Source organism: Cololabis saira, chromosome 7 (genome assembly GCF_033807715.1).
Source record: "Cololabis saira isolate AMF1-May2022 chromosome 7, fColSai1.1, whole genome shotgun sequence".
In the NCBI taxonomy this organism is placed as follows: domain Eukaryota; kingdom Metazoa; phylum Chordata; class Actinopteri; order Beloniformes; family Belonidae; genus Cololabis; species Cololabis saira.
This window is the reverse complement of record NC_084593.1, coordinates 986052-996714: the sequence shown is the minus strand read 5'-3', so window position 1 is coordinate 996714 and position 10663 is coordinate 986052. Positions and strand designations below refer to the sequence as shown.

Below are 10663 nucleotides of genomic sequence, written 5' to 3'. Positions count from 1 at the left end.
TATAAGTCTAAATTTATAAAATGAATGTTATCTTCAGGAGTAGGCTATTCAACTTCTTATCCTAAAACCGCAGAGTTTCCCCCCCCCACACCAAGATGGTTCCACCTAACCTGTCAATCAACATGCACATGCACTCCTCCAGCTTGTAAATAATATTTCCAACGCTCTTGATGATAAAAAATTTGCCTTAGGAATTTTCCTGGATTTAAGTAAAGCTTTGGATACGGTAGATCACAACATTCTTATCTCTAAGCTCTACAGGTATGGTGTGGCGGGAACCGCCCTTAACTGGTTCAAAAACTATCTGACCAATAGAGAACAATTTGTCCATCTTAATGACTTTTCTTCTAAAAAATCTAAAATCTTGTTTGGTGTACCCCAAGGCTCAATCTTGGGTCCCTTGCCATTCTTAATTTATATAAATGATATGCCTATGATGTGTAAAACATTTCTTCCTGTCCTGTTCGCAGATGACACTAATCTCATTGCTGTTCATGAGGATTTTCCCACTCTGATTAAATGTGCCAATGATGAACTTTCTTCAATTGCCCACTGGTTCCAACTTAACAAACTGACCCTCAATGTCAATAAATGCAACTTCATGGTCTTTTGTAACATTAATAAGTTATATCCCAAGGAGTTAGCCAAAATTCTAATAAATGGTAATGAAATCCTTCAAGTCAATTCAACCAAATTTCTGGGGGTTATTCTAGATGAACACCTCAACTGGTGTAATCATATTGATCTCGTCTCCAAAAGATCCATGAAGATGCTAGGCATTTTGAGGAAAGTTCTCCCTTTAATTCATTCCTCAGCTTACTTAACCCTATATTATAGTTTCTTGTTCCCTCATTTAAATTATTGTAACATTGTTTGGGCAGCTAATTATCCGACTCATCTAAGAAAACTACTCTTATTGCAGAAGAGGTTTCTGAGATTGATCTCCCACTCCTCTAGATATGCGCCATCAGCGCCTCTTTTTCTGAAGTATCGACTCTTACCTATTGATAAGGTGAATGCCTATCAAACATGCCTTTTTATTCATAAGTTTATATACAGGAAACAAGATCTGCCTATTACTTTTCACAATTTCTTTATTCTGACAACAGACTTTCACTCATATCAAACAAGGTTTAGTAACAATAGCTTATCTATACCGTCCTCCCGAACCTCAAGTCACCAATTCAACATTACTTATAGAGGCCCCAAGCTCTGGTCTGACTTAAACTCTTCACTGAGGTCCACCTCCTCCCAATGCATTTAAACTCTTCACTGAGGTCCACCTCCTCCCAATGCATTTAAACTCTTCACTGAGGTCCACCTCCTCCCAATGCATTTAAACTCTTCACTGAGGTCCACCTCCTCCCAATGCATTTAAACTCTTCACTGAGGTCCACCTCCTCCCAATGCATTTAAACTCTTCACTGAGGTCCACCTCTTCCCAATGCATTTAAACTCTTCACTGAGGTCCACCTCCTCCCAATGCATTTAAACTCTTCACTGAGGTCCACCTCCTCCCAATGCATTTAAACTCTTCACTGAGGTCCACCTCCTCCCAATGCATTTAAACTCTTCACTGAGGTCCACCTCCTCCCAATGCATTTAAACTCTTCACTGAGGTCCACCTCCTCCCAATGCATTTAAACTCTTCACTGAGGTCCACCTCCTCCCAATGCATTTTCAAAAAAAACCTAAAGGAATTTTTACTTTCCACAGGAACCTAATTTACTTTCTCTACTCGACCTTTAATTTTATCGACCTTTAATTATATATTCTTTCTCATTGTTCTGCTTTTGTCACATTTTTTGTTCTTTCTTTGTGTTTTTTACTATTAGTTGTTTCAAGTACTTGAATTCCTGTTGCTATTGATCTTTGTCTTTTGTTGTTGTTTAGCTCATGCATGCTGTCTGCTTGTCCTTTGTTTTGTTTTTTTGACAGGGGTGGAACCTTGTATAAGTTCGCTATAGAACTTCGTTCCCTCCTTGCGCAGTGCTTCATGCATCTTTTTGTGCTAAATTAATAAACTCTAAACTCCAACATCCATATGAATATTAAAGTCACCCACTATGATGAATTTATCTGTACTGATCAATAATCCAGATAGGAAATCTGAAAATTCAGACAGAAACTCTAGATAAGCACCAGCAGTAATAATAACAGTAATTATATTAACACTATCACATGCTGTAACAACGCACCTCCCAATAACAATCTATCATATCTACCTCATTCTGCTGCACCTCTCACTTTTTAAAAGTTGTATATTTGTTATTCAGAGCTGTCATTACCATGTCTACCTCATACTGCTGAACCTTTCACTTTTTTAATTGTATTGTATATATGTTAATAAGTGCCACATTTTTTATTAACTGTACATTTGTTATTTTACTGTTGCTACTATTAAATCTGGGTACAGTGAGTGAAATAACCGGAGTCAAATTCCTTGTCGGGCAAAGTTCAAACTTGGCCAATAAAGCTGATTCTGACTCTGATTCTGATTCTGATTCTGATTCTGATTCTGACTCTGATTCTGATTCTGATTCTGATTCTGTAATTCCAGGAGTGCAGATGTTCCATGTTTCCACCACAAACTGGTGCGTCTGGAGTCAAGCAGAACTCTCTGCTTTTATTTAATTGATCTTTGAACCGAGTTTATTCGTATTAAAATATGAGGGTGATAAAAGAGCTGTGAATAAGTAACCCTAAAGATAAGCTGTCGGTCCTCGTCTACTTTTTACAACATTTAACGAGACAACGCAGATACTTCAGTCCAGTTCCTTCCACGTCCTCGTGGACGGGTTTCTGCGTGTGGAGCTCCGTGTGAAGAAGATCGGAGCAGTTTTTAAACTGCCAGCAGCTCCGTTTGTGGACAAAAGCTCTGCAGATAATTCCCGTTAACGGACTCACAGCTGGAACTGAAGGACGAAGGAGTCGACGGTTCGACGCGTCCAGATGTTGGAGCGGAGTCTGTGAATGAGCAGCAGTTCAGGTAGATGATGGTCAGCAGGTGAATGAGCAGCAGTTCAGGTAGGTGATGGTCAGCAGGTGAATGAGCAGCAGTTCAGGTAGATGATGGTCAGCAGGTGAATGAGCAGCAGTTCAGGTAGACGATGGTCGTGTAAGGTGTAGGAATTTTACACATTGATATTTCAATATTTGTACAGTAAAATTGTTTGAAATTCACTGTAGTGATTCTAGTTGTGAAGATGGCTATGTGAGGCATTGGGTGAAATTATGGGAGAATTCATTTTTATAGTCTCTGCAAAACAGAACCTGAACCAAAAACGGTGATTGACCTTTGTAGAAAAGTAAGGTGTTTGAAGTTTAGATCTTAAAAGAAAAGTGTTTGATCCTTTTCTTTTACAGTAAGAGTGTGTAAATATTACGTTGGAAGTTTGGGTATATGAAAAAAATATCTGCATTTTCTCAAACTCAGTGCTTCATATCTTTGTGTTTCTGAGCCGCGTTCATTCATTTACCGTAAAGGCTGAAATAGGAGGGACATGCAAATGTAGGAGCGGCTGATTTGACCAGGTGAGTAGGAATGACGGCTGCTGGACTGCAGTCAGTCAGCAGGACCAGCTGGTACTGGTGACTGAAGCAGCTTTACCGTCTCCGTCCGTGTGGAGGAGGAGATGCTGCTCTCCCGCCGTCACACTCTGAACAGCTGGGAGGGAATTCTGGAAAATCCTGCACTTGGTGACAAGTTTTTGATATTTGGCATGTTAGTTATGGACATAAAGTTCTCAAAAACCACCGTGTTGAGCCGCATTTTGTAATAAACGTCCAAATTGTAATAACTTTTTCATTTCATTTTGTAATGAAGCCGCATTTTTTAATAAACTGCCCCATTTTGTAATAAATTTTGCCACATCAATGGTAATAAGTTATTGCATTTTGAGAAGATTATTATAAAATCCACTTGCAACTTTTGTATTTTCTAGGAAATGTAATAACATGATGCATTATGTAATAAAACCAGGGACGTGCGGTCAGGGGAGGCAGGTGAGGCAGAGCCTCACCTGTCATCATGACAAGTAAAAAAATAAATAATTATAACATCAAATTTATACTAATATTTGTCCACTGATCTTTATGTATGACTAATTTCGAACATTTTTATAGTCAAAATCGCTGAATTTGCCTATTCCCAGTTCAAATACGGGGCTGAAACGTGAGGTGTGGCAGCAGCGAGCCGAGCGTGCAGTGCAAATGCACGTTTTTTCTTACCTTTACGTAACTGTAATATGTACCGTGTGTGCGCGCGTGCGTGTGTGTGCCCGTGTGTTTTTTTGTGAAGAATGCTGATGAGATATGAAATAACGAGTAGCCAATTGAATAAGCTTCCCTTTTCCCTTTTTGGTTTATATATTTGTAAATCTGACACTAAAGGAGTCAGTGCCTCACCAACCATGAACCTCACCGCACGTCACTGAATAATACCTATTATTGTTGTTTGTTTAACAATGAATTTATACAAGAGTGACTTTTACTGTTTTTTATGCAATTTCCCTTAGAGCTATGTATCCAATAAATCTATGTATAAAACTCCAAATATAACTTTAGTTTCCTATTTGAAGTTTGGAATTATACAGGCCAATAACAAACAACTAAACTCTGCTTTAGAATTGTTATTACATAATGCACCATGTTAGTACATTTTATAGAGAATAAAAAAGTTGCAAGTGCATTTTGTAATAATCTTTTCAAAATGTAATAACTTATTACATAATGCGGCAAAATGTATTACAAAATGCGTTGGGGCAGTTTATTACAAAATGCGGCCATTTATTACAAAATGAAATGACAAAGTTATTACATTTTTGACGTTTATTATGAAATGCGGCTCAACACACCACAAACAAATTGGGACGCCCCCCTAGTGGCCGGTTTGCAGAAAATTCAAAATGTGTGTTATTACCTGCATGCTAATGCCAGAGTGTGCTGGCTAGCCTACGGTGTGTAGTGGTTCTGTGTGCAGCGACACAGGGAAGTTGGGGGCCTGGGGGGGGCAGATTTGGGGGCAGGTTTGAGGGCAGGTTTGTGTGATGAGGGTCCGTTAAAGGGCCAGTCCTCTTTTTGGCCTACGGAGTAACTGCTGTTGTCTTCAGTAGTTGCTAAGACATATATTGTAAATATCTCTTTCTGAACCGTGATGAAGTGTTTGTTCTCAGAGTTCTGACCCCGGACCAAAGGGGTTAGCGGTTAGCGGCTAGCTAAAGGTGTTGGCGGCAGCTTCTGCCTGCTGGGTGTTAAATATTAATCTAATAACAAGTTTTACTGCAGTATTCTGGAGGACAAAGTTCAGTGTTTCTGCAGTTGGAGACATCAGTCTACTTTATGACGTCACAGCTCAGATTACAGGCTAACTCTCATCCAGAAACATTACATTTATTTAACATAAAATAAACCATCTGTACATTAATACAACTCAGAATGGAGCGAGGACTCATCTGGATGAAATGTTTCTGACTGTGTGAGTTTTATTTCCCTTTTTCTACGTTTGAATGTCAGTAGTTTAATAAAAAATACTCCTCTTTCAGTGTTTTCATGCCTCCTAAAGCACCCTGAGAGTGCTCAAAACTCAAAATGTTTCTATATTAAGAAAAAAAAAATGTCCGCATAAGTTACTTAAGAATCTGCGGAAGAGCAATGTGGCTTGAAACGTCATGCTAGAATAAATGTTTTTTTTGTGGGAGCTCATTTTGATGTGCGGACATTGTTCTTTTTCTATATATGACGCTTTTTATCCAGCACTCATGCCTTACATGGATATTGGGATGTGCGTGTTTTCTCTGACTTCTACCTTTGCTCTATATTAAACAATAATAACCATAATAATAATAAAGATTGTTGAACCTTGAACCTTCAAGATATTGTAAAAATTGTGCAAGACTTTGGTTACATGAAGCACGCGCCTGCGCCGTACTGGGTTCCCTTTACACCCTGGCCTCTAGAAAATGCTGACCCCTTCAATTGTCATTGTATAATTTGCACTCTGTCAATAAGCCAAAGTAAAAGAAGAGAGAGGAGTAAATATAAAGTTATAACTTCATTGTTGTTAACAAAATGTTGTCTTAAGATGATTTTAAACCAGAATATTTGTTACAACTTCACATTTGTGGTAAAGTTTTGAAGATAAAACTTCTTCTAAAACCTCCTCGAACATTTTCAGGATAAACTCACGTCAACATCGTGACTTGAGGCAGGATCAGGGGTCTGTTTCACAAAGCAGGTTCAACAAACTCTGAGTCTAATCCTGAACTCTTAGTTGATCTACTCTGAGATCGGAAACTCTGAGTTTTCGGTTCCAGAACGGCGGATTTGAGGTAATTTACTCAACTCTAAGTAGTTTCACCTGGAGTTACGCGCGTGCGCCACAACTATCAAAAGCCAGTATCTATAGAGCCCTGATACAAAGATTCACCATGGCAACCGGCGACAACAACGGCAAAAGATCCACATACTTTTTTTTTTTTTTTTTAAACTTTATTTAACATTTCAATTTAGAAAATCCCTTTGAGGAAACATTAGTTTGCATCTGAAGGTCCTTCACGCCGTGTCCCTTTTCACCAGAATGGAATTAGATATTTTAATGCGCGCATGCGGCGAATTTGAACATGTTTTTCGAAAAAAGAGTAACACCGCAGCACAGAATATAATATACAATTAATTTAACAGATCTCTACATCATTCACCTGCAATCCTGTGGAACTCCTTGATGGCTTGGACAGGTTTAGGTGCTCTCTAAATTCAACTTAAGGTGAAACAAATATTATTTCCCACTACATGCAAAGTGAGATATTTCAAGCCTTTATTTTATTGACTCCATCTAGTGGTCAGATAGTAGAAGTGCAGCAGCTTCCTCACTGCTGTCAGACATGAATCTGAAGAGAAGATCAGTCAGAGCTGGTCGTTGTACATCTACCATGACGTGTGTTTCCTCTGCAGGTGAAGGTAGAAGGTGTGTGAGCTGATGTGAATCCAGCAGCATGGGTCAGGGTCAGAGCAGAGAGGAGGGAGTCCTTCCCTCCAAAACCTCCCCGAGGGGAAAACCTGAGAGAGAAGAAGAGAGGTGAGATGATCTAACTGTCCATGACTCTTCTGCACGTCAGAGTTCAGCCCTCACTTCACCAAACACCTTTATTACAGGAGACCTGGACCTGGACCTGGACCTGGACCTGGATCTGGACCTGGACCTGGACCTGGATCTGGACCTGGACCTGGACCTGGACCTGGACCTGGACCTGGACCTGGACCTGGACCTGGACCTGGACCTGGACCTGGATCTGGACCTGGACCCAGCGGTGTGTCCTTGAAGAGTGATGCATCAAAGGATATCATTACCCATTTTAAAAATGTTCCTGCTTGTCCTTCAGAGAGGTGAGTTGTTTGTAAATGTTGTTTCTGAAAAACGTAACTGAAACTGAAACGTTTCCATGGTAACATGTTTAAAGTGAACATTTCTCTGTTTTGCTGCCATTCTTAGATGGTTGTTGATGTTTCCAGAAACACAGCAGACTATAAAGGGGGTGTTGGAGTCTCTTCTGAGTGACTGTAGTTCAGTGGTTTGTACAGCAGGGGGCATCTTTCTGCTGTGGTTGCAACATCATTTAATAATAATAATAATAATAATAATAATAATAATAATAATAATAATAATAATAATAATAATAATGTTAATGTCGATTTAACGCGGAACAATAATTTTGGCTTTAGAGGGGGAACATAGGAGAACGGACCAGAAGAATATAGCGTGGATTCAAAATAAAAGTTAAGCACTGAACTACATGTGTCTCCCGTCTGGGCCATTGCAGACTGCCTGAGCACGGCATGTTACAAAACAAACATATCCGCCGCCTCTTTCTTCCCCCTTTAACGTGCGCAGCGCAAGGATGTACGGCGCAGCGTCAGCGCGTTGTGTCGCATTAAATGTAGTCCGGGCGTAATACAAGGATTTGACCTGGTGAAATTAAACGAAAAAAAAAAAGAAATTAAACGATTCCTCGAGGCAGAGAAAATTCCTCTATCATTTTTTGTAATCGAATTACTCGAATTATTCGAGGAATCGTTTCAGCCCTAGAAAAAACCAAAGGCTGAAAACTTGCCGTAACTCGCTGACAAGCTTGGTAGTTAGTTAGCACTTAGCGCAGTTGTTTGCTCATGCGCAGCGACCTATGACCTCAGACAAAATTCAGATGTCATCTGATTGGCTGCCCTGTATATCAATCAAAAGACGGGATGGATGATAGGTTGACGTCAATTTTTTTAATGTCACGCGATCTACCAATAATACCTTTGCGATCGATTGGTAGATCGCGATCAACGTATTGAGCACCCCTGTTGTAGTGGTTCACCAGATCAGCAGGAGGAGAGACAGATGCTGTAGTGGTTCACCAGGTCGGCGGGGGGGAGGATGAGGGGGGACGGGGAGAGGAGCTGATCAGGGTGGAGAGATCTGGGGGGTTGTTGTGTTTGATATTTCTGAAGGAGATGATCCTTTGTTCTTTGACTTTGTGCAGTTGAGTGACGATGCCGTAAATGGGGAGATCAATGATATTGAGGTTAGCGGGAGTGATGTCAGTGCAGCAGATTAAGACCAGAATGTGTCCCTTGTTGTGTATTGGGAGGTTGACGTGTTGTATGATACCAAGGCAGTTCAGGAATGATGTGAAGTCGTTTGGAGGGGTCATCAATATGAATATTGAAGTCCGGTGGAGGATAACAGTGGGGGACATTGTGCATATAGATGTTATTAGAGATGAAAATTCAATGAGGAAAACGGCAGAGGGTTTTGGTGGTCTGTAAATGGTAACATTAATGATGATGGGTTTGGGGCCGTTTGGGTGAGTTTGCTAAAATAGGAAAAGCCAGGTGGGGTGGTTGCATTTAGCTGGATGAAATCCTTAGGCTGTTGCCACATCTCTGAGAGGAAGAAAATGACCAAAGTTTTGTCAGTGATGAAGTCGGAGATGAGAAGGGCCTTATTGGTGAGAGATCTGATATTGAGCAGGCAGAGTTTGAGACAGGTGAGTGGTGCATATGCAGCTTCTTTGGGTAGGGGAGAGAGAACACTGTGATTGACAGGAGGGGGGCGTGGCTCTGTGGACCGGGAAGATCGGTGTGCAAGCCCCGGTGGAGAAATGTAGGAGGCACTGTTTTTATATTTAATTATTGGTTTGAAAGTCCTCCCACAGTCCAAAAACATGCATATTAGGTTGATTGGTGATTCTAAATTGCCCGTAGGTGTGAGTGTGAGTGTGGTTGTGAGCATGGTTTGTGTGTTTATATGTGATGGACTGGTGACCTGTCCAGGGTGTAACTCCTGCCTCTCACCTGAAATGAGCTGGGATAGGCTCCAGCAGACCCCCGTGACCCCGCAAGGAATAAAGCGGGTATAGATAATGGATGGATGGATGGTTTGAAAGTGGCATGGGAGCGGAGAGAGGTGACAGTCACAATAGTCTCAATTGGGAGACCGACGGCAAGGGGTGTACTGACGGCAGGAGCCTGTAGGGGGAGTGATTCTTAGACTATTGCTCAGTGGTCTGGTCAGGTGAACAAGAAGGAGACAGGAAAGCTGCAGCTAGCTCAGAACAGAGCAGCTCGGCTGGCCCTGCGATGCACACTAAAGTCGAATGTAAATAAAATGCATGTCAAGCTCTCCTGGATGCAATTCACAGAGAGGCTGACGGCATCACTCCTTGTTTTCGTTAGGAATATTAATGTATTAAAATGCCCTAAATTTTATATAACCAACTGACACGTAGCTCTGACATACATACATACATACCACACGAGGCCACCAGAGGGCGCTATAGTTCCTAAAGCTAGAACACAATCAATGCAAAGAACAGATATATATGGAGCCATGATAGAACTGAACACTCTTCCAGAACAGATTACTAAAGGAAAAACAAAAGCAAGCTTTAAAAGACAACTGAAACAACGTCAAATAGCCCAACGCCTGTAAACAATTCTGCACATGTAGACACACCTAGGATACTATTACGCACACACACACACACACACACACACACACACACACACACACACACACACACACACACACACACACACACACACACACTTATAATGATATTTATTTATTTTATATTTCATTATCTGTCAATGTTTTGACATTTCTCCCAGCTTGTGTTTTCAGTTCTGTCCCTCCTGTTTCCATCTGCCCTGATTGTTCGCACCTGTGTCTCGTTATCCCCTGGGTACATCTGGTCTTGTCTTTCCCTGCTCCCTGTCGGTCCGTACTGTTTGCTCCCTCCATGTCTTCTCGTAGTTTTTGTCGTTCATTATCATTATATTATTCAATATGGTTTTTGTTAATCCTGCTCTGCAGCGTTTTTGGTTCTTGTTTTTTGCTAAATAAATCCTGTTTTTGCAACTCCTGGCTCCTGCTCTCCTGCGTTTGGGCCTCACCTGTGACAGAACGGGCCGACCAAGATGGACCCAGCGGGAGAGCTAATTTCCCCCTGGGAGTTTCTCCGCCGGGAGACGGAGAAAAACCTCTGGTTCGAGGAGGAGGAGTCCCCCTTCCGGGGAACACGCCTGGCTCGGGGTGGGCCCAGGAGCCTTCAGGCTCAGGGGAGACGACGGCGGCGTTGGCGCCAGCACCAGCTAGAAGCTGTTCCAGCGGTGGTTCTTG

The 10663-nt window shown here is 41.4% G+C and overlaps 1 protein-coding gene across 4 annotated transcripts; it reads left to right on the top strand.

Annotated features, from left to right (window-relative positions):
- The first annotated feature begins 2834 nt into the window (after positions 1–2834).
- Positions 2835–10539, top strand: LOC133447429 (sperm-associated antigen 8-like). 4 transcript variants are annotated; one of them, XM_061726101.1, is made up of 4 exons: positions 2835–2989; positions 6952–7075; positions 7153–7383; positions 10447–10539. In XM_061726101.1, the coding sequence occupies exons 2-4, from the start codon at positions 6993–6995 to the stop codon at positions 10481–10483; spliced, it is 351 nt and encodes a 116-aa protein (XP_061582085.1). In that variant the 5' UTR covers positions 2835–2989; positions 6952–6992; the 3' UTR covers positions 10484–10539. The 4 variants fall into 4 exon arrangements, with proteins under 4 accessions (XP_061582085.1, XP_061582089.1, XP_061582087.1 ...); XM_061726105.1 differs by lacking the exon at positions 2835–2989 and adding an exon at positions 3087–3103; XM_061726103.1 differs by lacking the exon at positions 2835–2989 and adding an exon at positions 3583–3699.
- The last annotated feature ends 124 nt before the right edge of the window (positions 10540–10663 follow it).

Coding starts and splice junctions, on each gene's coding strand:
- LOC133447429 (XM_061726101.1), top strand. CDS start 6,993: ATGGGTCAGGGTCAGAGCAGAGAGGAGGGAGTCCTTCCCTCCAAAACC. Junction 7,076..7,152: donor CCTGAGAGAGAAGAAGAGAG/GTGAGATGATCT, acceptor CCTTTATTACAG/GAGACCTGGACCTGGACCTG. Junction 7,384..10,446: donor CCTGCTTGTCCTTCAGAGAG/GTGAGTTGTTTG, acceptor CACCTGTGACAG/AACGGGCCGACCAAGATGGA.